Consider the following 24,828-nt stretch of genomic DNA (forward strand, 5'->3'; position numbering starts at 1 on the left):
GGGGAGGCTGGGCAGGAGAGGGAGTGGGGAGGCTGGGGCAGGAGAGGGAGTGGGGAGGCTGGGGCAGGAGAGGGAGTGGGGTGGCTGGGGCAGGAGAGGGAGTGGGGAGGCTGGGGCAGGAGAGGGAGTGGGGAGGCTGGGCAGGAGAGGGAGTGGGGAGGCTGGGCAGGAGAGGGAGTGGGGAGGCTGGGGCACTGGGCCTTACCCACCAAAAACTCCCAACTCTGAAATCTAATTCATTTTCTCCCTCACTGCTCCTGAGCGCTGGGCCGACATGATAAGGGAACAGGCAGCAACCACAGAGCTATCCCCTCCAAGTGTGCGTGTGTGTCTGTGTCTGTGTGTGTGTGTGTGTGTGTGTGTCTGTGTGTCTGTGTGTGTGTGTGTGTCTGTGTGTGTGTGTAAGAGACACCAGCAGTGACACAAACCTGGAGCACTGTATCCAGGATGCCCACGTAGTTGCTCTCTGTCTGGTACAGCTCCTTGGACACCTGCCACCTGGCAGACTGCTTGGGCAGGGCGGGCGTGGAGCTCTTCGACGGCTTAGCCATCTCTGAAACAGATCGATGGACATGCATCGCCGAGGTGACTATGGAGATAACGGGGAAGGACGCGCTGCCAACTCTCACGCCAGCCTAGCTGCGCTCACTGCTCTCCAACCCCCCATATGCACAACTCAGCGGATAAGACGGCGGCGGCGAGGGCTTTTCACGCTTTTCAGAGGGATCAAAAAGAACACAATGTCTTACTGCACAATAATCTATCCTGTTGACATAAGCGTCAGAGTGGTATTAGGAAGCCAGCACACCCCATTCTGACAGAAGTCACTTCTGATGTGCTTATATATACACACTACTGCCACTAGCTGTCAAAAGCCTACATATAAGTGTCTTCCTCACCCTCCATAAACCCATTTCATTTGAACGGAGTGCGTATAAAAATACTTGGGGGAGGACAACCTGCCTCTCTTAACACTGTGAGACAGACTGCTCCCCACAGAGCTGAGAAACATTCAGGATGCTCTTCTGAGCCACTTCCCCTCCTGGCTCTGGCTACCCTGTAATGACATGCCCTGTGCTACCTGGTGCTGCCTGCCTGTCGCTGCCGACTCCCGCACATCCCCGAGGGCTGTCGGGCTGGAGCTCCATGTCCAGCGGAGGCTCGGGGGGTTCGGGGGCCCCCGGCTCCAGCCTTTGGGGGGTGCTGGTGCGCTGGAAGGCCGTCCAGCACTCGGTCTGCCTCCTGTCTGCCTGCCTAGCCCTGCCAGCCTCTCGGCTAATCTTCATCGTGCCGCTGCTCCTCCTCTTCCTCTGCTGGCGGAGCGGCTCACTGCGGCCTGGCCTGCACCTGCCCCCTACTCTGCACTCTGGAATGGAGAACAGTGCAGCACGTGGGCGTGCATGGGGCTGCTTCTCTGTGGGAATGCTCTTAGGGTTGTATTCATGCACTCTTAATTCTACAGCTATGCTCTTTTCTTTTGCATTTTACTGAAAGATGTTGGGGCCTTCTTTGAAAAGGTCATAGCCACTGGAAGCTGTTTTACTGCAACTGCAACTAGGAAATGCCCGCACACACCACCCCCTCTCCCCCGCTTCTCCCACTCTCACCTCCCAGGGTCTTGCAGGTCTCGGGCGTGTTGGAGATGTCCAGCAGGGAGCCCATGGAGAGCGAGTACTCGGCCGAGGGCCGCTTGAGCGGCGGGAAGGGCGAGATCTCCGTCTCCTTGGTGAGCTGGGCCAGGGTGTCGCGCAGCCGCCGGCGCTTGCGGTTGCTGTTGGGCGTGTTGAGGGAGAGCAGCGAGCACGTCTTCTTCATCGCCGGGCTCTCCGCCTGCCGGACAGGTCAGGACCAGGAGGAAAGACCGAAGGACAAAACAAAGAGGACTGGATAAGAGCTAAACAACCGAAACTGAAACAGCCAGAGAGCAAAAAGCAAAGACAGAAGACCAGAAGCTAAGTGTACGTCCAGTCAGAACTAAAGAGCACACAAAACACTTCAAATACATTGTTTATTTTGTAGTTAAAAACACAACACAAAGTTTCCCTCAAATACCTTTTCATAAGAGTACATGGACTCTCCCGCTCGGGCATCCATCTGTATACTCCCCCAAAACCACTTCAGGGGAAGAGAAATAATAATAATAAAAAAGAAGACAGAAATGGTCAATAATTGGGAGAAACCTGCCTGGGAGTGTCTGCATAGAACACAATATTGATCAGTGGGAAGAGCTCTACGGTTCTTGACATGGCAACACAATTCTGAGTCAAATAACAAAAAAGGAGGACCCATTTTCCACCAGAGTGTGAGGAGGGAATAAGGCAACTGCCCTCATTTCCCTGAACATGAAGACACTGAGTAAACCAGGGAAACACGTGTGGTGAAGCGCCATACTCACACAACACCAGCGTTCTTCAGAGGCTATAAACAGTCGTGCCTCCTGCGCAATGCCAGCTTACCTCCTGTTTGACGACGTAAAGTCTTTTGGATGGAGGGAAGGGCAGCTCCTTAATGGAGTTCTCCTCCACCACCATGTGAGTGCACTTCTCATTCACAACTTCCAGGTAGTGGCCACCTGGTTGACAGTTGGTGGGGTGGGGACAGGCAGAGAGAGAGAGAGAGAGTCAAAACAACAATGCCACAAGGTGACCCTGCCCTCAGTCCCAGTGAGTGCATTACTTGACTGGCCATTTGGACCTTTTCAGTAGTACAAAAGAGTCTTGGTCTAAAGCTACCATAAAGGACCTTGTAAACCTTGTAAACACACATTGATAAAAGCTTGCAAGCATGCTACCCTGCTGTCCTTTTGTGATACAGCAGGCCAGGTCATGCTGTGATAACTTTTCTTAAAATGTTCTCAGCGTGGTCCCACTCAAAGCCTGAATTTTAAGGTTTATAGGTTCACGTTATACGCGTGTGGATATGTGATGTGTACCATGTTTGAGTGTCCTCTCCTCCATATTGGCTTTGTCCTCCTCTGTGAAGCCCAGAAAGCTAAGGACACAGTCCTGGAAGGGTGGCACTTTGAATTCAGTGCGGAAGCTCTCGTCCCCAGCATGGAAATTACTGGGAGGGAGAGAGAGAAAAGACCATCATCAGCTACTTGAGAGGCAAATGAGAAAAGCATGAATTTCATAACAGGATGCTTCTGAATTTAGAGTACAGCAGGCAGCAATTGAACAAAATGATCAGAGGCTTGTGAAGGTTTGCAGACACAAGTATACTCAAAGCTGTAATTCATGGATGTAGAACCAGAGACGACACAGCTGTGAATGTGAATGATCAATGAACATACAGTAGATGTTCAAATTTTACAATAGTTCCACAAAGCTCAACTGTATGTGAAAAACAAGAAAATATGGGGCACTTTAAACAAAATTAATGCATAGCAACTAGACATATCATATTGTGATTATATCTCTCCCCCCCCCCCCACTTAGTATTACTATTGTCTAGGGGATCTGAGAGTATACCCTGAAGTGACAAATTAAATGTATTTTAATGTGATAATAATTATGTACCATACATGTGACAAACAACCTTGCTCACATTTAATGTGCATTTTATATGAAATTAAATACAATAAAATCCTCCCAAAAAACAGGTGGCCTACTGTTTGTGTGGCTTGTCTTAGTATTTTGACCAAACCAGGAGTTTGTGTGTGCAACTGTATGTACGAGTGTGTCTGTGCTTGTGTCCATCACTCACATGTCGTCCCTCTGCTCCCAGGCCTTGCGGATCCAATCTGGGGTGAGGATGGGGGTGCCCATGCAGACGGCCAGCTGCAGCAAGGACAAGCACATCATAAGGACAGGAAGAGGAGGAAGGAGGAAGTAGTAGAGTGCAGCCGCATTCAGATTCAGTCATGGAAAGAAAGGCAGCGAGTTTACAGGGAAGGGTCGCACTCTGAGACGCACAAGGACATTAGGCATCAAGCGCCTCATTATCCACTATGAATAAGGCCCTGTTGCATGATTCACCTCCATTCAGTGGATGGGCAGTGAGGGAGCCGATGAGCAGCTACACTTTTAATGAGAGAAACTTTCAAATGGCAGATTCAGACAGACTCAAGCAGACAACTAAAAAAAACGATGGAGACAAGAAATAAGACTTTTGAAGAACACCACTCAGAGGTCTGTATGTGTGGGCTGCTGCAAATCTAAGATAGCTGACACCACTGGCTGGCAGTGTTCAGTGCAACATGATATATTATATTTACAGGTATGTGCTAATCTAAATTATATTCATCTCACCTATTCCAGCAGTGAGAATAGATTCCTCATCAACTTTATGCTTCGCAATGCATGGGGGCAAACTATGCATATGGAGGTTGTAGCATCTCTTTAGTGTTTAAAGATCTGTCCTTTGTGAGAACTCCACAACCATCCATCTACACCCACCACCCCACCACTCACACCTTCTGAGAAGACTGCTTTTGCAGGGGGAGCAAAGGGAACGATGGAATCTCAGCTTTTAAAAATAAGCAGGGACTAAGTGAGAAGTAGGGCAAACTCTGGAGAAGCAACAGAGGGAAGAGAATTTGCCGGCGTGGCGCGGCACTCTCAGGTAACGCGAGGAAGACGCAGAACACAGAGACGGTAGGAGTCTTCAGAGTGCAAAAGAGTGCAGAGGCAAGGCACCCAAACCTGCTTTTCAATCCATTTACTCGGCTATCATGGCAACACTTACCAGCACTCAGAAACTCAATCTCAAGAGTGTGTGTGTGTGTGTGTGTGTGGGGGGGGGGGTACAAAGAGGTAGCAACTACTGTCAGTTCAGTTGACTCCTCTTCAAGAAAACATATAGAATCACAGACCGACACAATCTGGGAGAACAAATGCACCAACCCTGTATTTTTCTCCATGAGTCGAGTGTGCTACGAGGTGGGTGACTTTGGCGCTGAAGTCTTTGCGGATGGTGCCCCCCATGTGGTGAACCAGATTGACAAGGTTGACCTGTAGGAAGACAAAACTGTTACAACCCGGGAAAGGCCATGTCTGCTGTGTGCATGACCCTTTAACGCAGGTAGTTAGTGTGGAAGAGACGGGAGACATGGAGACGCAGAAACTCACCACTTCCTCTTTCTTGCGGAACCCCGTGAAACACAACGAAAGGTTGAGCATGGTGGTGGAGTAGAGCGGCCGACAGGAGAACGGAAGTGGCTAGAGAGGGCACACACACACACACACATTTAAAGATGACCACTTTCTCATTCTGAGGGTTACCGGGCCTATCTTAAAAGCTTTGGTGGCAGGCTCTGTCCTTGTTTACTTATGAAGCCATGATGTATTCCTCTGTATATCCATATTAATCTCTGCAGTGACTGACATGAGATCTGCGGCCATCTGCTACTGCCCTCATGTCCCCTCCGCCTCTGCTGCTCTAAGTGGTAAGCTGGTGGGTCAAGCAGGTGCTCCTTTGCAGACATAAGAGATAACAGTGATGCCTTTTTCAGAGGCAACCATCAAAAAGCAGCTTATGAATCAATTCCGTCTCAGAAGCCAAACTTTCCCCTTGTGGCGGTCTCATTTCTATTCCAACTCTCCTCCCTCCATGTAGGTGGATGCTAAACATGGCCACTTGCCTCTAATCTTTCGCTAAACTTCCAGAGCTAAAGAAAGAACATCCATAAGCGGAGTAGGCCCGCAGACTGAAGATGTCTGCGCCTGGGAGACAGTCAAAACGCTGGGAGTCTCTTACCTCCTCTCTGGCTGCACAGTGCAGCACCACAGGGGGTCCCACGATGCGGTTGTCATTCTTGTACAGATAGTCGTAGTCTGGAGACTTGAAGTCAGCCAGCACAAACACTGTCTCAAACTCGGCGTTCTCCCCGTCACCAAACTCTTTGACATTGTTGGTCTTGATGCAGGGCTTGTTGATGTCCTATGAGGGGGTAGATGAAATAAGCAAGTCAAGGAAAGCATTGGCATCAGGGCTTTGGTGTAGATGTCGATGTTATTTTACACAGTAGTGTGATTGCATGCTGCTGTGTTGCAAGAGAAATCTCTTGTGGAGTCAAGTGGAAACACAACAGGTGGGTTAGGACTGACACACCAGCAAGGCTCTCTGCATTCTGAAATGCAGAGGCGTGTAAGCAAGCTAGAGAACGGCTTTTCAGAGAAGAGCTGCTTCATTGCTACTCCTGACATCAGTTCTACCGGGACATGAGTATGTAATAATCAGAGCTCAGACTCGGAACATCCCAAAGCTTTTAATTAGTGTTTTCATCAATAATCAAAAGTCTTTATTACACACTTCTTACTGCAGTAAACCCCTCATTAATTCCCTTTTGTGCAAAATCAAATCAAAGTAGCCATTTCACCAAGGGTAGTGCAAATTAGAGGGGGAAAGAAACAGACACACATACACATCATCTTTGTTAAAAACACTTAGTTTCATCCACCAGGTGTTAACAGGATACACTGACACTTAGTGTTAAGGACACACCCGTCACCCCTCTGGTGCCAGTTAAAACAGAAAAGGTGATATTCGGCATGCAGTACAGTTATCGTCCGTCCTGAGACATACCATATTTACAATAGATTTTATCAATTTCTCGCCTGCCTCTGAGCCTGGGACACCTTCTTTAATCTTTACCACTGGGACTTCCATTATTTTGATGTCCTGTAAGAATGAAGCATTGATGTAAATTCTGGCAACATAAAACAGGCAAACCCAATGGACATGATTGGACAAGATCATTGAGGTGAATGAAGACTTCCTGTTTCTCAATGATAGGCCACTTCAAGAAATCAGAAGATTATCCAGAGAAGGCCTTCATAAATTAAGAATGTTAAAAGCAGTGAAGTTCTCTTAACTGGAGGTGTGTGTGTGTGTGGAGAAGGGAGCTGTTCTCCACAATTTAACTGTGAGAGGATGGGCCTGCATGACTGGGCTTCTGTGCTGACGACTCACTTTGAGGAGGTACATTTAACAAAATCTTTGCATGCTTTTTACAGCAAATATGGGCATTCATTCATCATGATGACAGCAACAAATACAAACACCCTCTTTAACACACATACCATCCACATACTCTGCATTCACACGTAACATGTCTCTAACACGCACACACATGCACACACACGCCATGTCCTCCAGTTTCTCTCTCAGGTATATCTAACAGCAGGTGTTGAGGAGCCGAGTGCTCAAATTCTGTTTTATTATTTCTCTCAAAGTCTAGTTTTCTTTCTCTCCCACCCTTGCAACCTCAACTCTCCGGAGACTCGCAGACTCGAACACAACGGAAATGAGGGAAAGGAAGACAGACAGAGTAAAACGGCTACAATCCTGAAAACAGGAAAATGTGTCTGCAGTCTGTAAACACATCCAAGGGAGAGCGAGGAGCAAACAAATCAAATCCCCTCATGTCTATGCAAAGAGCGGACTTTAGGCCTCCCCTTGAAAGTGTTTGGCAGTATACCACCACAGACTGAAAAGCTTGGCACTAATTCTGCTATCTTAATGTCCCACTTTAAGCTTTTACAGGGGGGTGGGTATGGGGGGGTACTTTCGACATGGTGCAGTACAGTCACAACTTTATCTTGGTTTGCTGTGGAATCATCTCGCAGCAACAGCAGTCACCTTGAGATGGTATGAGAAGCATTTTGAGCATGTGACAAAAAGAAAACATCTAACTTACACTTCATTCATGATTACAAAACACTACTGACACCATAGTCAGATTTACCCTTTACACTTCAAGTGTCCTATTACTATGAGACCCAACATGGCCATTTATTCCATCTACAGATAGCTATTTGGTCATATTCAGTTTTTCTTTACTCAGAATATGGCAATCAGTATAGCTGGTACTATAGCCCCATTGACCAGATAAACCAGCCAACTAGTTACTTCACAATTACATAGGTGAACCCAAATTGCTAAGAGAAAATGATATCAGACTGAACTGTCAAAACCCTTTGATCCCTCTGTTCAAACCCCTGTTTACTTGTAGCCACGATTCAGTGGCATTGGTGACTTAAAATCAACGATGTCATTCACCTGAAGTGCTTTCACAATAGCTGGATTGTTGCCGGTTTCTCCCACTAGAACAATCCTGGTCTCCACCCGAGGCATGTCTGCAGAGAAAGAGTGAAACGAAGGGCAAGTCAGCTGAGTTAAGGTGAAATACAAAAAGAACAGTAGGCCTACTTTATGGCAACAATCTCAGTCAAACTTCTGATCAGTACATGGAGCCAGACACCAGGGTAAGTTGTTGGCCCCGGCTGAGGTAACAGAAGAATCTCATTTACCATCCATATCGTCCGGTAGGCCCAGGAAAGTGTGCTCCTTAGAGGTCTCTGCCATTCTGGAGTCATTCACAGAGAAGTCAACCAGCAGGCTACGAGTGGTCCCTATAGTGACTATGCTGCAGTCAGCCATGGCTGTGTGACAGGGGGTGGTGACCCAATCCTGTCAGAGAAGTAAAAATTTAGAAGCAACAAAGAGGTGAAAAAATATGGAAATATACAGTGCAAATGCCAAGTGGGTGTCGTGGAAAACTAGAATTCTGTGCAATATAAAGACTAGCCTATGTGTGTTCAACAACCGCTGCCCTTCAGCCTGAGAGACAGGGCGGCACAGCAAACAGTTGTGTTGACATCATTCTCCAAACACCACGTAGCTGACGGCATTTTTGGATCTCGTCTTTTATGTGGTTAGATCGCACACATGTTTAGCTTTGTCCAAATAACCAAATTTCTTCTCACTCATTAAGTTAACGTTAGGCCTAACTTATGCCACGAAAGCATCGCTTAAGCTTGAAGATGAAGGTAACGTAAACGTTAAATGTTAACGTTAACTTGACCTAAACTTCTAAACTTTCAAGTTAACTGTACAACAACAACAAAAAAACAGTTAACCATAGCTTATTATTTACAAATAACGTTGACGTAAATATTAAGATCTGAGCTTTGCATTAACGTTAACGTTCGCCCAAGTTAGCCTGGCTCAAAGCCCATCTATCCCTAAATCGTCGGTTGAAACTTAACGTTAACGTTTCAGCTCAAACTAGATTTTTGATGATGTGTTCATTAGTAGATGTGAAATCCAGCAACATGTTGGTTTATGTGAACAACTATTAACATTATGTTGATAAACGTAGCTCATTATGAGTGTCCACTTGAAAAAATAAGTGTAACGTTAAGGCTCACTTGCTAAAGTTGGCACAGGTGCAGACAAAAGAAACATCAACATGCAACGTCGCCAATCATCTATCATACAAATGCAGACTTACCTTATGTGGGAAATATCCTGACCGACCTCGTTTATCTCCTCACAACCGTCCTCACAATTATTAGTTGGTAGCTGGCTGGATGACCAGCTTTAAAGGTAACCAAACTGGTGTCGCTTGCTAGCTCACGCAGGTAATGGGCTAACTAATATTACGCTGGCAGCTAGCTAACGTTAGTTAGCCAAATGACTGACAGATACAAGTTTTTCCTAACGGTACTTGCAGGTGTCAGAGCAACGGTACACTGACAGCAAACCTAAATACACCGAAATGTTTTGCGACTCGCCATAGCTATACTGAAAATAACATTATTGAACTGTAACATTACATTCCATATTCGCAAAAGTCTACAACTAAACTACAAGAATTCAAATTGTGCGACAAACAGATACAGCAGCAAGCAGATTGGTCGAAGTCCGAGAGCTTGACGGAAGTAGCACGACGTCAGACGACGTTAGCGCCTCTGATTGGACGTTCGATTCAAACTACAATGCGCTTTGGGGCAGACGCAGTCTGGTTGTGTGTGTGTGTGTGTGTGTGTGTGTGTGTGTGTGGTTGGAGTAGGGAGTTCAGGAATGCTTCTTGTATGTTACTTGTATGTATGCTTGCGAGCATATTTAACATTTTCTGAACAACTATGGTATCCTCATTGAGACCATATTCAATGTCAAGGTCACGTTAGCCTTTTTGGACATATAAAAATTACAGACATTTATGAAAAATTAAATGTAATCGTGAATTATTTTTGTTGCACTGATTGAAATAAAACATTTTACGAACAGGCCCGGTTAGATTGAAACACTTTGTTCCTCGCTCATTGTTAGTATGAATCCAACAATAACCTTTTCAATCAAGAGACTTCCTCTGAAGTTCAACAGCTTTGTTCTGCCTTGGGTTCCCTTGGTGCCATCTCTGGGAGTTTGTTTCAGGGACAAGCCCTTATGATGCATTCTGCCCATGCACCTAGAGCTGGGATGCTGCAGTGGGCGCCTTTAGAGATCCCCTGGAACCTGTGTGGAGCCTGAAGGACAAAGTGCTGAGCGTCACTGTGTTTTTTGAACTCCGGTGCTTCTGTATGCTCGTCACATCTTCCCCAGCTCTTTGTGAAAGCTTCGCTCCCCCCTCCCTCTCTTCTGGAGCTTGAAAGGCACTCAGTAGAATAAAGCTCAGTGAAGCCTACTTACCACCTCACTTTTACCCCCTCTGCGATTCGGAGAAAAGCACACACCTATGTTCTTATTCACTCAGACTGATTGACTGTTATGGACTAAATTGTCAAGTGGCAAAAAAAAAACCTTTCAAGAGTGGTTCATATCTTACTTCCGAATATTATAGGGCTTTATTGCTTGAGTCTTGAGGAAAATAACTTGTAGTTCCCCAAAGTTCAAATGTCTGTCTCTTGGGAGACTAAATATGTCTCTCTGTTGAGAACAACAAATCTGACATTCAGTCAAAAGTGGTTCTGCCCTGGATGTAATGGTCAAAAACACAACTACCTGCTTTACTGGTGATGGGAAGTTAGGTTAGAATTATTTTCAGCTTGACTAATTATTGGTTCTAAGTAGTAACAGTAGGCTATAAAACAGCAGACATCCCAAGTCTCCCGGAAGTTCCGGGAGTCTCCCGCATATTGATAGCGGCTCCCTGACGCCCGCAAATTAGATAAAATCTCCCGGAATCTAGAGTGAGCGATCAAGAGCGCGCATGCGAGACCGCGTGTGCATCTGAGTGTAGCGCGCACACGAGGGGAGAGAGAGAGAGAGGTGGTGCGTGTGTGTCTGAGCGCATCAAAGACAGAGAGCATCCTGATTGGCCTGTTTCGCTAAATCAACCAATCAGTTTTCAGTGTAGGCGGGCTTTTATGTCTTTTCTCCCGAACTTAATTAATCAGTTCAGTAGAAACAGGAGCGTCATGGTAGAGTCAGTGCCTCAAAAAAAGGAAAATGTAAGGCCCATTTGTGTAGTGTAGGCTACCCTTGTCTCATAAGAGTAAAACATAATGATGGACCTAGTCTTGCACGCTGCACTGTTTGTAAACAGTGACTTTAGCATTGCCTAAATGATTGCAAAAGACATGTTGAGGTGAGTTTAACAAGTGTCAATTCATGTGCATATTATTCAGGCCTATAGCCTACTAGATGGCTAGTTGGCAAGGCTACATGAAAAGACCAAACTACCAAAATCTACATATTTTATTTTCACAATTTCTATCTATAGGCCTTCCTTATTTGTTGTACTGACATTATTGTATAGGCTAAAAATTTCTTTTTTTGGGGGGGGGGCTTCGTGATGCCTCCCTGAAATGACTTTTTGCAAGTTGGGATGTCTGAAACAGTAAAGAACAATGACAATTCAAATTTTAGATCACACTTTATACTATAATTCTATCCATGTTCAGGTCTTTATACTATAATTCCATCCACTGTAGACAAAGTCAAATATTTAGTAGTAGACTTTTAAGTCTAACATTAATGACTTCTTGCAGCTCAAGTGTGACGCTAGTCAGGCGTACATAAAGACTTCTCATCTGCGAAACTGACCGGACATATCAGTGATCACTGAGAAAGTGAGAAAGGAAAAGTCACCACAATACTCTTATAGCCCATGTATTTTCATATTCTTACAAATGTACAGACAGGAAATAAAACATTTCTCATACATTCCATTGATAATTTTCAAAAAGAATTAGTCAGAGAACCCTTAATCTTTTAAATAATAATGGTCAATTTAAATACAAGATATGACAATTTCATATGAACCCAACAGTATGCAGTAACCACTGAAGGCTTTTGTTTACAATCATCTGAGTTTTAAGTAAGACTTCAAATATTCAATGTGAAACTCAGCAGACAGCTTGAAAGGACTACAGAGGCCTGCTATGGAATTGTGTCATTCCACTTAATTTCGAGAAAGCCTTTAAAAGATCTTTATACTGTACATATATATTCCTTGAAATGATTTGGTAGGTATCTGAATTGAATAGTATCCCTTAATAGAGACAGCTGTACTGTGGCGTATTATTGATGGAATGCTTTTTTGCTTGGATGAAATGGTTTGAAAGGTTTAAAAACCATTCATCTATGGTATGGCGTCACTACAAGGTTAATTACAAAAAGATGAATGAAATTTAAGAATAATATTATTGACATAATATACAAACTTACATTGAAACATTCAGGTATGCAACACTGTAACAAAACAGTACTGCCACATAGTCCCTACAGTACTATTGGAATATATCTGATGGTGAGAGTTACTAAAATACTGAGTTAATGTTGTAAATATTCAATTTAACTGATATATTAATTAAAGTGTCATTACCAAGGCAATTCTGAACGTCTTTAGCTAGCCTATAAAAAGTATTTGAGATGGATACCTGCATTAAAGATATAAGCCAATAATCTTTACAACAATTACATACATATATGACTTGACACTTTCCAAATGAGATTTAACTGTAATAAAGCCAGGAAACACTAGTTTAGCTGACATTTTAGAAAGAGTATACAAATATACAGGTACATTACACAAATCTTCAAGAAGTGCTGTGTATAATAGCAGAGACTAGTGTACAGGTTGAAAATTTCAGCAGGACAGTACAGTTGATAAATGTTCTCTCAGAGTCAGGATAAAACCAAGCCTGTGTGCAGAGCATTCACAGTATGCCATGTCATTGTCAAGCTTGTGACACACTGTATGCATTCCTCGTTTCGCTGTGGTATTTTGAGACCCATATTGTCACTGGAGTGATTCCCCCTCAAAAATGTTGAGCACTTTTAGCCAAAGGAGAGCAGGCTACAATATGCCCCTACGAAGGCACAGTGAAGTTTGGTAATGAAAGCACTGAGCACCAGCTTACAAGGGCTTGAGATTCTCCTGGGGGTCCTGGCTGACTGGGCATGCAATTTGTTGCTTGACATTGGCAGCTGAAGTAGGGCTACTGAGGCCGGAGGGAGCAGTTCACTACCCCCCCCCCCCCCCCCCATCTTCTCGTTCTCTTCATCAATATGGCTGGCAATGCTGTAGCAGCAACGCAACAGGGGTTGCCCATATACAATGATGGGACATTCTTTGCAGACGTTGTGGTGTGGTATTTGTTGTGCTTTTTTTTCTCTCTGAAGAAATTTTACACGGGCACCCATCCTGCAGCATTCATTTAAATGCTTGGCACTGAAGCGAGGCGGTCGGATCGGCAGTCTTAGATGCAATTCCGTCGGTTGACTGTAGCCACGTCACCCCCGGCGTCATCCTCGTTCTCCTCGGTGTCCGTTAGTGCCGCGGTGCACAAGTCACTGAAGATGTCTGTGAGAGAGGGGGCGGGAGGGGGGCAGCAGAAGGAGAGGAGAGGGTCAGCCACACATATTCCAAACCAGGACAACACAGCTGTTTGAAGTGAATGAGTGCCAAGCAACAGGGGAGTGAGGAATGGGGAATTTAAAGATTCAGACAAGCAGGACAAAAATAGCAGGGGACAATGGCACTATAGGGTACAGCGCACACCACGACCAAAGAAGGGGAGTTTCTAAAATCACATGTTACTGAAAGACTAGAATGTTATGATCTTCACATCACGATTTTAGTTGATTTGTTGACAGGATCTTATTTCTTTAACTCCTCTTTTTTTTCATCGTAGGACAACACTCAACCTATTAGTTAGAGCAACAGCACTATTAATGCAAGAGCGCTGTTTATCAAATATAAAGATGGTACAAAAAAATTATAAAATTAAAACAGAAAAATAAAGAGCAAAAGTATCACTTTTTTAATGCTTGTAAACAGCGTGAGTTATCAACCCAGCTTTTCAAACCACAAAGGAGCTGTGCTGCTTGTAAGTGTACACTCGTCGAGAAGCTCCAAGCAAAAGTATGCACATGCCCCAAGCATAAGCCTCAGCTGTTAATGCCCCAAATAGACATGTTTTTTTTTCTTTTTTCAGATGAAGGGCCTAGGACTAACAAAGCACTTGCCATTACAAACAAATGCATCAAAACAAACCACACAAGTGCGAGTTGTGAACATGACAGAGCCAAGCTTGGAGAGTGGAAATGGAGAGGGATCATGCCACAATGGATGACATCATGCACGGCTGTGTTCCCTCGATGCTAGCGACCAAGCAACGCGAGCCATGTTTCCCACTTCCCAGTATGAGCCCTCTCCCAACCCCTCTCAAATTCCTTGTAAGTGCTTGCTTGCAATGGACACTGGGTTAGTGGGATGTACCAGTGTGACTGTAAAGCTCATGTCTTCCTGCGGTTGACTGTAGTATTGCAGGTGGCACCAGGCCTGTCTTCTGTGTAATATGGTTCTTGACTAGCCTATAACATGGGGAAAAAACAACGTTCAACTTCAGTAACGGGCTTAAAAGGGAGAGGCACGTTCCTAGGCTGGAAGAACTCAAAGTATCTCAAAACTGGATTACTCTCTGCCACTGAAAAGCTGACACTCGTGGCGCCTTTGAGCATGAAACGTCATGAATTTCCATGAATTTTGATCCCAAGTTCCTTCTACACCCGTCTCTGAACTGTCATTGACATGGATTGAAGGAATGAGAGAAATGCTAAAGAAATATATCAAAAAGTCTTCAGCCACTCCTTAAGAACTAAGCCTTCGTGGAGTGTATGATTTATTTAGACATTCAACTTTAGAGACAGCTCCTCGCCTGACCTTATGGATATCTAAAAACATTTGAGTGTCAGCTTACCACGAGGTCTCAGCACGAATGGTTCTGACTGATGCAACACAGGTGCACACAGCAACAGCCTCGCAGCTCGATACTTACACAGCACCACGAGTGTAACAATCCAGCGCCATTACTCTCTAATCTAAATGTGCTAGCAACAGGAGGCAGAGGACATTACCCGCGCAGGGAGGCTAGGTGAGAACCACATACTCCTCATCCAGAGAGGCAGGTGTGGCAGGCGGTAGCTCCAGGGAAGAGCTTGCTAACTGTGGGGAGGATCTAGCGAAGGATTCAGTCAGCGAAAATGACAGAGGCCATAAAAACACCGCCTCTCTGCCTTAGCATGTCCCCTGCTAGTGGGCATGTGTTGACTGAGTCCATGAAAGCCCAATGAATTCTTTATTACTTCACAAGTGTGGCTTGAAAAGTTAAAGAGAAGAGTAAGAGGGAAGATAGCGAGTAAGAGAAAGAGAGGAGGAGGAGGAGGAGGAGAGAAGAAGAGCGAGAAGGGTGTAAGATACTTTCAAGGCACCGACCCGAGGACGCAAATGACTGAACGTGGTTTTCAGAGATGAAATATGCATGAGGTGATGAAATATGAGCATATTCAAAGCATTTTTAAGCGGAGGCCTAATTTCATAGGGTATTCATAGTCCACCCCTCCCCCTAAAAAAGAGTGAGGGGAAGTGGGAGAGAGACTCTCATCCATTGCTGGCTGGCAGGCTATTTCTATAAGTGGCAATAACAACTCTCTGTGGAGGAGGAAGGATAGCCCAATCAATTATTCAGTTCAACATTGTTTTTCATCGCCATGACGGTACACTCATCTGCCCAAGAAACATTTTTAATATGCTGGATCATTGGGAGAAAAAGCTTACACGGGAATTAACTTTTAATTTCAGATGGGACCACAAGTAAAGAAACTCCAAATGCAAAAGTTTTTTTTTCAATTGCAATAGGTTTCCCTCTCAACCATTAACCCTAGATAGCATGATAAAGTTAACTAGAGTTTAGTTTACTGTAAGTGATATTCTAATGCATAATTCATTAAGCTTCCACCATCCTTCATTTGTAGCTAGTTCTTGTGAAATGCTTGAGTTTTTAAGTACAAGATTGCTCTAAATCCTCTGCACAGACATTTATGCAGACTCATAAACAACCTGGTATGGTGTTAATAACGTGAACTTGTTACGAAGTAAATAAACAGGCATTGCAATCAACGGGTCACACTAATGGGTGAACAATTATTTTAAGTTAAAATCTCCAAATGTCTTGAAGTCCTTGAAGCTCATCATGGCCCTAAACCTTACACTGCCCCGTTGAAGCATTTGTGAGCGTTACTGATTTCAACTGCTTTGTCTCTAGCTTTCAAATCAAGCAACTAAATAGCCCCAGAAAATTATTTTACACAGAGCACATGTAAATGTGCAACTGTGTCAATGATCTTCCCTGCAGTGTTGGTGTATCACTTTAAGATGACTGAGCATTGAGTAAGCATCTAACGGCACAGAAGAGCCATGTCTCCCTCTATAGGCTAACCAGCTGCAGGGCTCCCAGTGGCTTTCCCAAGAGCCCTTTCAGCATGGAAGAGTGGGGCACACAGCCAGTGGGGAGTGAAGTCCGAACACTTACCAGTGGCCATTTTCGGCCTCTTCCAGGAATTGCACGATTTCCCCTGACTCCAAAGCCAGATCCTGCCCTGTCCTTGCCTCATACGCCAACTGGGCCTGGAACCGCTCATTTTCCCCCTGAGAGGACGGAGCGAGGAAAGGAGAGAAACCGAGAGAGGAGAATTAGATAGATGGACAGACAGATAGAGAGATGGATAGACAGATCGAGAGAGAGACAAGTATCTAATGTGCGCCCTGTGTGTGTGTGTGTGTGTGTGTGTGTGTGTGTGTAAGAGTGTATCTATGTGGTGAGAATCTTACGTTACATTATCATGATGGAGCTGGTCTATTAAAGCGGCTCTCTCCTACTCTCACACATCAGACAGATTGTAATAGAAAGTGAAATGCTGGGAGTTTAAAGCGGCGGAGATAAAGCAACACCAGGCTAATCCCTTTCCTTTTTTTGTCTTTTAAATGTCAAGTCCTCGGCTCATGATAATGAGGATCAGTGCTGCTGGGAAATAATTACCCTGAGAAAGTCTTTTCGGAAGGGATTGGGATGACTCAAAAGCGCTATGGTGAGTGCACGGACACATACACACACACACACACACACACACACACACACACACACACACACACAGGCATACACATGCATGGACTCATTTAACGGAACGTACATTTTTGTTATTTCGCTCCTCTTCACCGTCAGATGAGTTGGAGAGTTCCTCCGCACTTGATGGTATGGTTTCAAAATCTTCTGTGTCCATTGAGGGCAAGCGCCGCTGGGTCCATCCTAAAGAAAGGCCACATAGGTGCAGGAGTGGTTATAAAAAGGAATTACACTGTTGGCAAACACACAAAAAATAATAACTGTAAAAGGATATGTCTGAAATCAGATGCACGTTTCAAAATGGTCTCCCCAAAATATAACCCAGTTCATCCAGGAACCTCGAGTCACATATACCAACACTTCCACAAGGACACCTCACCAACACACAAGAAAGGTCCTTGCTTCTTTTAGACGTTTACCTGGCTGGGAGGTGGATCTAGGCACAGCTGAGTTGGTACTTGTGGTACCTTTTTGTTTGCTTGGGACTGGCACACCCCCATGTACATCTGAGAGAAAATGAAGTCTTTATACACAGCAGAGATATCCTGACAAGCTGCCACAAGTGCTTCACCAAACACAGAACATGTGCAGTTTACAACCCCTACACACACACACACTCACATGCAATCTTTGCCAAACAGAGAAAGGCTGCAGAACACACACGTACACAAACACATAAAGCTTTGCTTTCTGAAACTGAAATAAATCAAACCCCTTTCAGTAACTGATTTCTCCTCATCATGCGGATGAAAACAGCACAGGGTACCATGCAGTAATCACACTCCAAATAAAAAAGCAATCACGCCATTCCAAAAGCACATCACCACACATCACCAACATCATCAACTGAAAACGCGAGGGTGACCAGATGCCCTGTGTTTTCCCTAGGGCTGTCAGTTGCTTCTTCATATTGTCAGAAATATCGATTGAAAGACAATCATTAAAAACACAAGTGTCAGATTCACCCCTCCTCCCACCCATCAGCAGGTCGCATCAGGTCACTCTGTTTATGAAATGAACCATGCAGGAATGTTCCAAGCAAACCATTTTTAACATGCTTAAAAACAAGCAAGAGGGAAAACAAGGGATTTTTTTTTTTCATTTTTGCACACAGACTCACAATAACACATCCTCTCCCATCTCTCTCTCTGTATCTCTAAGGCATGACATGCACCATCCGCAAACACAAAGCAGTACCTTCATAACCTAGTGGTGTGGGGTCACTCTTAATCTCATGTCTCTTGGATCTAAGGCTAGAAGAGAGTCGACCTGGATAAAGCAGTGAATACATAAATGTAAGCCATATTGACAAGGAGGATTAGAGAGTGAACTGAAAGCTTCTCATGCCACTCTAAAGTTATGAATATATCAGAAGAGGAGAGGGGAAGGAGAGACACGCTTCTAAAATGCATTTTTTTGTTTTCATCACCCATAGAAAAATTCATCGGAACTCAAATAGCTACCGCGTACAAGGCAGCTCCCAATGGCGTGCACTATTCAAAATGTCAGGAGCCTAACGTTCTCCGTTTATCACTGATGAGATTTCTTTTAAATATTCAATGACATTTCTGAAGTTTGAGATTTTTTTTTCGGAGAGGAAGCTCACAGATTTTATTTCCGTCATTTCATAAATCATAAAGGAGCCCTAATGCACAGGACTTGTCGAGAAAATGGGCTTTTATTTCCTTCTCGTAGGCATGTCAGAGTGGACTCCCCCCCCCCCCTCTCCTTCCCTCACCTTCTCCCTGACTGCGCCGCCGCTAACCTTTCTGCACCTGCTTATGTCAGTTTTATAAGGACAGTGTGAGCAGAGGAGGAGGAGAGCAAGGACACCAGAGGTCCGCGCGACCAGATACCTTTGGTGACGCGCGTGGCGGTAGAGGCACTAACAGAGGAGACTAGAGAGAAGCGGCGAGGAACCTCCATCTCCTTGGGTGCAGGTTCTGGAGTGAGAGGCAGGCAGAGGTTAGCAATTAGTATGGCTGAAAAGATGACTGGAGGATGGGGGAAGGAGAGTGAGTGAGTGAGGGAGGAGAGGGAGGGAGGGAGGGAAGAGCGATGAGAGACAAACACTAATAAATGGCAGGAGCGATGGGAGCAATAGCCTCCAGGATTCAGCCTTTTTCTGGTCCCCGCGTATCGATCTCTGTTGTGTGTGTAAGCTGGCAATAAGCAGAGGCTGATGATTTCTGCTAACACCATGCGGCTTAAGTTTATTAATTCATTTTATTTAGGGACCATGAACAGCCGGATGGTCAACAGGGAGACTGATGCATTAGATGGAGGGAGGACACAGAGAAAGTGGGGGGATGATAAAGACATATAGCGCGCACTCGGCCACGCGGAGCCACTTCACAGGCGCCGATGGGAAAATCAATGGCAGGGCTATGCTAACGAGATGAAAGCAGCCGACAGCTGAAGTTCACAGACAGCCACAGGCTCTGCAGGCCCGGCGCGGACACGACCACAAACCTGCCTGTGTGCACATTTCTCAACAGAAACCTCAGCTAGTCCGCATTCACCAAAAGTGCTCTCAATGGCAGTTTGTGGTGCCACTGACAGAAAACAGATACCACTTACAGTAACTGTAAGGACATAACCCCCTTTAATTCCAAATACACATTTTATTTCCTTCAAAGAGGTTCTGAATAGCTCTGCTATCAACAAATATACCTCAGAGGTATGTGTTTAATCTCAAACCTGCTTCAGACTGAAATTCCCTAGGCAATGCAATTTCACTCCCTCACAATGGAAGCGATGAGACAAAAGGTCAAATATTTAAAATATGCTTACATTATAATTTAGACTGTTTCGGCGGCCTCCAATTCCATCTAGACTAATAAACCTCTTTGAAACGTTGAATCAAAACATCTTTTTCAGTAATTCCGAATAGTTTCTGAAATGTCACAAGCTATATAACAAGACAATGAAAAACTACGACCTGACATTTTGTTGGGCTGAAAGACTTCAGCCATCACATCAACTCCAGTATCTCTTTTGCCGGCCAATATTTTCCCTTTCACCCTGCAGCTTACTGGCTCCTAGACCGGTTTAATGATGACAAGGACTGCACTGTGACAAAAAGCTCTGTCGGACCAAATGAAATTCAATGCCTCGATAGTCAATGCAACAACAGCCGGGACATGGGGTGACAGACAGATCAATGCTGGTCGAGAGGGTATCTATGAATCCTCCTTCAATGGAGACCTTTCCCAAGGTCACGTCAGGACAGAGGGTGGTGGTACGTGACACACAGAAGACAGAGATGTAGGAGGAGGAGGAGGAGGAGGAGGAGGAGGGGGTGGTGGAGGTGGGGATCGATGAGGTATGAGGAAACATGGCTACGGGGTTACCTGCGGGAAGGGATCTGCGGTTGGATAGGCGCTGTAAGGTGAAGCGCTTTTTAGCAAGAGCAGAGGAGCGGTCGGTGTTAGTGCTGCGGTCAGGATAAGTGTTGGCGGCAGCGTCAGCTAGAGGAGGGAGAGGGACAGGACACTGATGAAGCAGCGGATAGTGGGGAACCTGCAGAGGGACCTTGGAGATGAAAGAGCAGAGTGTGTGTGTGTGTGTGTGTGTGTGTGTGTGTGTGTGTGTGTACGTGCAGGTTCTCTGCAGAGGTCACATGGCAGTTCACTCCAAAAACTGCTACACTTCAGCTTGTATCTTAAAAATCTGAAAAGCAAGCCATCCATCATGCCTTCCAACCAAGCATTCCAGCCTTCCCTTCCATGTCTGAGGGCTAAATTCATCCTTTATCCGCCTTTCAAGTTAACCAACATACAATCCGCCTTTCCATCTTGACATTATGCATTATGCAGGCATTATTCTCTATGCAGGTTCATATCACAATAAAAACTCAAATACAATTCTAGTGAGCATAACCATTGCCACATATTCATATTCATATCAATGCATAAAGTAAAAAAGTTTGAAAACAACTTTCATCAAGCCAATTTCAACTTTTACCTCTAACAATACCTCTCATAAGGGAAATGTTAAAAATAACAATTGTCTAATTATCACCTCTATGTTTAAAAAAGTGCGGTATGACCAGAATTCACACGTTCACAAGATGCATTCACACATTCACATCAGCATCAGCACACCCTTGGTATACGTGTTGTTCGTCCCCCAGTAGGTTAGTCTGGTCCTGGGGTAAATATGTAAATACTATTATCCACCTGTCTATGTGTTAAATAATATAATCTGCCTGTCTATGTGTTAAATAATATCATCTGCCTGTCTATGTCATCTCATCACTCATCCCATGACATAGGTTGTACAATAAAGACAAATAATATCAAACACTCAGTACTAATGGTTAGTGTTATCTACCTTGGCCTTGATGTAAAAAACAGCATAATGAGCAACGTTTACATTGATTCTGGGTCATTATTATGTGTCCTCTATATAGGATTGTATCCTTCGGCTGTTCCTTTTAGGATCTGAGGACGGCGGCATTAACTAGAGCATTAAGTTCAGTTAACACCCTCAAACAAAGAAGAAAATTACAGCCCACTTCAAAGTGCTGATCAGCATTAAACTTTTGGTTCTGGGGGCGGGAGAAGGGGGGAAGGGGGGGGGGAGTGAAACCTCCAATGCTCTTACTTAGGAACTTAACCTGTCACTCTGGTTATTATATGGAGATGGGGGGGGGGGGGGGGGGTTCCCTAAAGGTAAGATGCTGGGGTGTCTGTCGGCTCCCTGTGCAGGGGGGGTTAATGACGATCAAGACAGATCACCGGGCTGTCTCGCTGACGCTTTGCACTTTTTTCCCTTAACACGGCAACTTGAAAGACCTGACGCTCTCTGTTTAAAGCCCCCCTTTAGCCTGTATCTTATTAGACACTTCTCTATCAAGACGTCTCAGCCCCACTGCGACATCTCACACTACCTGCATTATGCTACCATGTGAAATGGTACCTGTTGGAGCAATGGTACCCAGGGGGGTACGGTCATGTTAAAACTCAGGCGTCAGAGAGGGAGCTGAAGTCTGAGCACGGATAATAACGTATCTGCCTGGAGATATGCAATTTATGTCTGAAGGTTTCCAGGGCAAAAGCAGTTGTGTAGTGATTATGTGTGTGTGTGTGTGTGTGTGTGTGTGTGTGTGTGTGTGTGTGTGTGTGTGTGTGTGTGTCTGCGTGTGTTCATGCATGCTGTGTGTGTATACATATGTAGTATATGCAAGCTCAAGGCTTACCTCTTTTCTGTCGCATGTTGGGGCTAGGGTTACTGCGCCTGAAGCCGGTCTCTGGACTAGAGGAATCAGACTGTCTGAGGGCCATCTTGTGTGTGTTTCTGGAAGACAACGCATGTCAGTACTCACTCATCAATACCTCTGTGCAGCTCATCACACTAGATGGCCAATTTATTCACACACACACAAACACACACACACATATGGAGAAGGCACCCTACCTCATGGGAGCATGGTAAATGTTTTCTGAGATTCTTTGATGAAGTTGACTCGCCTCTGTGCAAAAAAAAGACATAAGACACAGTTAGTCTGCCTGGATTGTAGCCTACATTTTCTGGCTCTCCCACCCGCCCCCCTACCTGCCCCCGCCCCTGTCTCTTGCTCCACATTAATGAGGCCCCCTCTGTAGGTGTTTCTTCTCTTTGTGCTCCTCCGAGTTTGCTTGACATACATCAAAAAAAAATCAAAGTGTTGGGACCGTTTGATATCTCTGACTCAGAAGAACGATTTTCACAGTGGTTACTGACCGTGAAAAAAAATAAATAAAATAAATAAATAAAAAATAAAACGTCATTCAAGTCTTGATCGCTGCTAAGAGCCCTGAATGCCGCAGTGCACCGGAGCCCAGGCACACGCACACACACACACACACACACACACACACACACACACACACACACACACACACAGAGTGAATTGTGCGGACATGGCGTAATACCCCGAAGTCCCTGCAGGGGGGGGTGTGAGATCGGATGGGGAGATGTCACCTCTCCATGTACAGCTGGATGGATGTGACATGTGGAACAGGGGGGAATGCAGAGAGGAACAGCGGTGAGGCTTGTCTGTGTCGGCGGATCACTGGGGGGAAAGACAGAGACTTTGTTGTGGTCTGGCTCTCAGCCCGCCGGTCCCTGAAGCTCTTGTTTCCCCGAAGCCACCCACTGGTTTATTCAGCAGACAGCTGCTACTGTGTGCGATTGTGTGTGTGTGTTTTTGTTTGAGTGTGTGTGTGTGTGGGCATACACATTTGTTTTTGTGTATTTACAGGTGGATGAATGTGGGTGTGGTATTGCATATGTTAGCATCTGAAGGTGTGTGTGTGTGTTTACTGCCTTGCCATGTGTGTTAGTGTATCTGTGTACTTAACACGTGCCTAGCAAGCAACTTCATGGCCTGAGGTGTGTATGCACCAAATGCAAAAGCACTCCATGACTTGTAGTGAGGATCACGACAAAAGCGGTGCAGAGGGCATGCAAACACCTGCACAACATGCACATCCAAACTTCAGTGCACACTTTGGGTACATATCACACCTTACCACACCTTACCACACACACACACACACTCCGAGTACACATAGCCACACATATACTAAAATACATAGTAATAGCACACTCAAAAAAGCCTCCCTTTCCCGTGCACCAGACAGAGACAGACAGACTATACACTCCCACCCACACCACTGTGAACACGCTGCCCCCTTTCTGGAAACAGCAGCACACCGAGGCCAGCTGTTTGGCTGGCCGCCTCAGAGCAGAGCGGGGCTGTCCCACTGCTTGCTGTCAGAAGCAGAATCCTTTGTGTGGAGGTGCGTGTGAGTGTGTGTGTGTGTGTGTGTGTGTGTGTGTGTGTGTGTGTGTGTGAGTGTGTGTGTGTGTGTGTGTGTGTGGAGGTGTGGGGTGGTGGGTCTCACTCTGAGAGGCCTCCTCCAGCCATTTTTACCTCGCCGTGAACCCTTCCTCCCTGCACACACTGGCAAAGTCACAGCACACGCTCTCACAGATGCGGCTCCACCCAGGCCCCAAAGAGGATGGGGTGGGGGGGGGGGGGGCTGGAATGTGTGTGAGGCAGTGTGAAGAGTGAGGGTGGGGTTGTGCCTAACAGTGCCCCCTGCTGGGAACTTCTTACCTCTGCACGCCTCCAGCTGACACGTCAACACTTTGCGGATCTCCGACACCCACATACTCTTCACATCCATGGAAGGGGCCTGGAATGGCACCAACACAAGCAGACAGGCGTGCGCGCACACACACACACACACACACACACACACACACACACACACACACACACACACACACACACACACACACACACACACAGATCTTTCAGTGCAGTCTCTAACATAGTACTGTCTACCACTCCACAAGTCAACACTGCTCTCCAGTGGTCAACTATAGGAATAGCATATCTCCATAAGCTCATAACTAACCTAATACTTACATCATACAAAATTCCATAATTGAATGCCTCAATTTCAATGCTTGACAATACAAAAAAATAACTGCTCTTGACCAAATGGCCCATACTGAATAAGAATTTAGTTTGTGCCCATTTTAGTTGGAATAAATTAGCTTAATTTACTGTAATATATACATACATATATGTAAAGGGGACAACTGGCTTCTTCCTCCTCCTCAATTGATAGCTAATTCAGTTTGCATTGCATTACATTATTTGTTATTAAGCAGATGCTCTTATCCAAAGTGACTT

At 45.3% G+C, this 24,828-nt stretch overlaps 2 protein-coding genes and 1 long non-coding RNA gene across 17 annotated transcripts in view; 1 reads left to right on the top strand and 2 right to left on the bottom strand.

The window, feature by feature from the left end:
• Positions 1 to 9,631, bottom strand: part of ect2 (epithelial cell transforming 2) — a 31,841-nt gene extending 22,210 nt beyond the window's left edge. For 2 of the 4 annotated variants that reach the window (XM_042057427.1, XM_042057426.1), the window contains exons 1-14: positions 9,236 to 9,631; positions 8,253 to 8,412; positions 8,002 to 8,078; positions 6,526 to 6,621; positions 5,698 to 5,880; positions 5,070 to 5,159; positions 4,845 to 4,952; positions 3,706 to 3,779; positions 2,933 to 3,063; positions 2,457 to 2,572; positions 2,053 to 2,115; positions 1,608 to 1,830; positions 1,082 to 1,366; positions 429 to 553 (exon numbers count right to left, since the gene is read on the bottom strand). In XM_042057427.1, the coding sequence (XP_041913361.1) occupies positions 429 to 553; positions 1,082 to 1,366; positions 1,608 to 1,830; positions 2,053 to 2,115; positions 2,457 to 2,572; positions 2,933 to 3,063; positions 3,706 to 3,779; positions 4,845 to 4,952; positions 5,070 to 5,159; positions 5,698 to 5,880; positions 6,526 to 6,621; positions 8,002 to 8,078; positions 8,253 to 8,382 (1,701 nt within the window). In that variant the 5' untranslated portion in view covers positions 8,383 to 8,412; positions 9,236 to 9,631. The remainder of the gene's footprint in view (positions 1 to 428; positions 554 to 1,081; positions 1,367 to 1,607; positions 1,831 to 2,052; positions 2,116 to 2,456; positions 2,573 to 2,932; positions 3,064 to 3,705; positions 3,780 to 4,844; positions 4,953 to 5,069; positions 5,160 to 5,697; positions 5,881 to 6,525; positions 6,622 to 8,001; positions 8,079 to 8,252; positions 8,413 to 9,235) is intronic. The other 2 variants (XM_042057428.1, XM_042057429.1) reach the window with 2 other exon arrangements.
• A 2,191-nt stretch (positions 9,632 to 11,822) lies between these two features.
• mcf2l2 (MCF.2 cell line derived transforming sequence-like 2) overlaps positions 11,823 to 24,828 on the bottom strand; it is a 78,394-nt gene continuing 65,388 nt past the window's right edge. For 8 of the 12 annotated variants that reach the window (XM_042111486.1, XM_042111485.1, XM_042111489.1 and 5 more), the window contains exons 24-34: positions 24,244 to 24,322; positions 22,557 to 22,611; positions 22,339 to 22,436; positions 20,489 to 20,605; positions 18,992 to 19,078; positions 18,333 to 18,404; positions 17,555 to 17,641; positions 17,203 to 17,318; positions 16,545 to 16,660; positions 14,453 to 14,547; positions 11,823 to 13,534 (exon numbers count right to left, since the gene is read on the bottom strand). In XM_042111486.1, coding sequence (XP_041967420.1) covers positions 13,431 to 13,534; positions 14,453 to 14,547; positions 16,545 to 16,660; positions 17,203 to 17,318; positions 17,555 to 17,641; positions 18,333 to 18,404; positions 18,992 to 19,078; positions 20,489 to 20,605; positions 22,339 to 22,436; positions 22,557 to 22,611; positions 24,244 to 24,322 — 1,026 coding nt within the window. In that variant the 3' untranslated portion in view covers positions 11,823 to 13,430. The remainder of the gene's footprint in view (positions 13,535 to 14,452; positions 14,548 to 16,544; positions 16,661 to 17,202; positions 17,319 to 17,554; positions 17,642 to 18,332; positions 18,405 to 18,991; positions 19,079 to 20,488; positions 20,606 to 22,338; positions 22,437 to 22,556; positions 22,612 to 24,243; positions 24,323 to 24,828) is intronic. The other 4 variants (XM_042111490.1, XM_042111491.1, XM_042111492.1 and 1 more) reach the window with 4 other exon arrangements.
• Positions 14,554 to 14,771, top strand: LOC121724751. The gene is made up of 2 exons (XR_006035296.1): positions 14,554 to 14,699; positions 14,731 to 14,771. It is a non-coding gene; the product is annotated as an uncharacterized LOC121724751 (long non-coding RNA).

The sequence above is a fragment of the Alosa sapidissima genome, chromosome 12, assembly GCF_018492685.1.
Source record: "Alosa sapidissima isolate fAloSap1 chromosome 12, fAloSap1.pri, whole genome shotgun sequence".
In the NCBI taxonomy this organism is placed as follows: domain Eukaryota; kingdom Metazoa; phylum Chordata; class Actinopteri; order Clupeiformes; family Clupeidae; genus Alosa; species Alosa sapidissima.